Here is a 3,095-nt window from a genome sequence, read left to right as displayed (position 1 = left end):
AACTTGGTTATATTTTGGAACATTAGTGGTAGGAAATGTAAAAAACGGGTTTTAGTAGTTCTAATAAATGGGTTTGGCGTGGATGGTTTCAGAATGTATGGATTTTCATTAGATGGATTAGCAATAATAGGATTTATTGGAGATTTATGGTTGGAACAGTCGTGTTGAGGGATTGGTTTTGGTTGAGGAGATTGAACGACTTGGGGAATGTTGTTGCTGGGGAAGGGAATTCTAGGTTTATCATAAACATAGCCTGGCGTTGTATTTGGTTTTTGTGTCCCAGGTTTGAAAGTTGGATATGCAGGTTTTTGAGTTATTTGTATGTTTTTATCAGAAGGATTGCTTATTTGAGGGGGAAATGGAGCGATGGGTTTTTCGTAAAAGTATCCGTTGGTTTGTGCTGACGCTTTTAGGAATGCATCAATTGACGTTTGTGGTTTAATAACGTGTAGATCTGTATTCGTTGGACTGGGAAGGATCGGATTTGAAGGGTCGATGGTCTTTAGTATATTAACAAAAGGTGTTGGAGTCGTACCGTGAATTTTAGTGGTAGTTGAAATCGGTTTAGGGAAAGGTAAAACGTTGAGGAAATTGATTTGCTGGATTAGGTTGTGGAGATGATGGAACTGTTGTTGTTGTAGGTTTAGCAAAGGAATATCCTATGTTATTGAATGCACTCTGAGGCGGTTCTTTGTTGTTGAGCCTCACTCTTGCTATATCTTGATTGGATGAAAATCCAGCCAATATATCTGGAGGTAACACAGCATTCTGTCTCAGCCTTCCATTTGGTGTTTTCCTAGGTCCTTTTATTGGCTTGCAAAGAAAGCTGTGAAAAGCATCATTACAAAGCCTTTCTAGATTGTCTTCGTCATCTTCATCTGAATGTTTCTTGTTGTTCGTTTTACTGGGAGATGGAAGTGGTAAAGCGTTTGAAGGTACATTTGCAGCTGCAGGTGACAAGGTATCTGTTTTCTCATTCTGATTAAATAAATGATTTATAATTCTTCTGCAAACTTGGTGACAAAAATGTATTCTCAACCGATAGGAAATTAGGTTGATCAAATGATGCTGCTGGATCCTCTTCACTCTTCAGCAGATTTGGGACATCAGGCTGAGGAAGATATTGTCTAGAAGGATCAGGCAAGGGGAGATATTGCCTGGAAGGATTTACCCTACTTTCTTGGCTGCTTTCTATCTCCGCTCTTCCGTTGTACGGTTGAATCTTATAAAAAGAATGATTACACTGTACAAAGTCCAGGTCAGTGTGGTTGTAGAAGAAAGGATTCACCGCGATGCCATCCCTTCCATTCGTTGCAGATTTGGATAAAGGCACCAGCAGGAATATTCCCAGATATTGTAGACAAGAGGTTTTCTGAAACAAAACATAGCTTCTTTTTTGAAAAAGAACAAGAGTTTTCAATGAAATTACATTAAATAACGTAACATTTAACAATGATCTCTCCCTCAAAAATTTTAGGGAATTGAGAATTGAGTATCTATTACCAAACGTAATATGGTTAAATGTTCGTTTTCTATTTGAAATAGTTTATATCCATTATCTAGAACAAATATATTGGTGGGAGATAAGAACATTTCACAGTATATTTCACAGCAATTAAAAGTGTCTTGAAAATGTATGGAAACAATACTGATAAAAACGAGGTAAATCGATATCGATTGTAAACGATAAACAACAGCGGCAACTTTCCAAGAGCCATATAACTATGACGATACACATAGTGATCCGTATACAAACGGACAGTGTCTTATTAAGTGATTATAACTTTCCAAATCAAATATACTTATTAAACAAGATTAGGACATAAGCAAAACGTTTCATTCTCATTAAAGAAAATTTACATCTTAATCAGATTAAAAAATTTAAAATTAGTTCCTTAAATAGAATGTTAAGTATAGATATAAATTACCATAATTATCTAATTATTCAAGTATATAAAAATGTTATTCCTTGTTGTGATAAACAGATACTATTTTATTAAATCGAAACTAAACAAAATTTATTGACGTCGAGGAAAATACACTATCAAAAGGACTTAATTTTTCCCCAATGCTTAATCTCATAATATTCAAGTATAGTCGGTTCCACGTTCATCGTTCAGTACAGGTCTAATGGTCATTTTACTACCTATACTAAGAACATCTAAGGAATAATACTACGTGGTATATTTCGTTGGGAACATCAAGTCTAGTCATGCGGGTTGCGTCAACTGTCCTCGCGACCCACGGGAAAACGTTTAAATAGTTTTTATTGTACCTTAGCTCATGCTTATATTTGTTTTATTTATCTGTGATATTTGTATCGCTATAAATAGTTTTTAATATGATGTATTTTTTTATATTATACATTTTATCCGCAGATTCACTCCGAGATCTTTTAAACTTACATTGAACGATCTCATGGTTTAGAAACAGGATAAAGTCAGAACTTATCGGAGGCATCACCGCTTATCTATCTGTTATTAGAATTTCCTCAGCCTAACACAACAATAACAGATGGCAGCCGATAAGACGGGCTTGTAAAAAAAGTCAAAATTCAAAGTATTCATTCAGTGACGGACCTGTGTACGTGCTTTGTATAGATCTAAGCTTGCGAAAAAAAGCTCAGTGTAATATTTTTTAAGTTAAGTGTTTATGAAGTATATGCATATTGTAAAATTTTTTATACATTTTCTTCTCAGTGCCGATTTGATACCTTTCTTATTTAACTGTTGTTTTTATGTTGTGGTTTCAAGATCCGCAGGAAAACCTATAAAAATTGACAACTGTAAGATATTGTTGGATCTTTTTAGATACTTTTATAAGCCCTTTCCCGAGGTTTATTTATTTATGTTATTCCAACTGTATTTCAAAGTTAAATTTTTATATTCATTGTTATTAAGTGTACAGCTAATGGAAATTCACTTATAAAAAATTACTTATTTAGAAACTTATACATTAGATAAATTATCACAAGTCCCTGGGTCTCAGGTCGGTTAGTTTTACAGCTTATTATTATGCGTAATTTGCTAGTTTAACAACGCTTCATTAAAATTAATACATTTTACATTGAGGAATTGATTGCATACTAGTGTTTA

At 34.0% G+C, this 3,095-nt stretch overlaps 1 protein-coding gene across 1 annotated transcript; it reads right to left on the bottom strand.

Annotated features, from left to right (window-relative positions):
- Positions 1-564: 564 nt before the first annotated feature.
- LOC124373332 lies at positions 565-2,420 on the bottom strand. The gene is made up of 3 exons (XM_046831712.1): positions 2,406-2,420; positions 1,172-1,372; positions 565-978 (listed from the first exon to the last, which is right to left on the bottom strand). The coding sequence occupies exons 1-3, from the start codon at positions 2,418-2,420 to the stop codon at positions 565-567; spliced, it is 630 nt and encodes a 209-aa protein (XP_046687668.1).
- Positions 2,421-3,095: the final 675 nt, after the last annotated feature.

The sequence above is a fragment of the Homalodisca vitripennis genome, unplaced genomic scaffold (assembly GCF_021130785.1).
Source record: "Homalodisca vitripennis isolate AUS2020 unplaced genomic scaffold, UT_GWSS_2.1 ScUCBcl_5341;HRSCAF=12023, whole genome shotgun sequence".
Classification (NCBI taxonomy): domain Eukaryota; kingdom Metazoa; phylum Arthropoda; class Insecta; order Hemiptera; family Cicadellidae; genus Homalodisca; species Homalodisca vitripennis.
This window is presented reverse-complemented; position numbering and strand designations above follow the sequence as displayed.

Coding starts and splice junctions, on each gene's coding strand:
- LOC124373332 (XM_046831712.1), bottom strand. Junction 979..1,171: donor AAAGCAGCCAAGAAAGTAGG/GTAAATCCTTCC, acceptor TTATTTAATCAG/AATGAGAAAACAGATACCTT.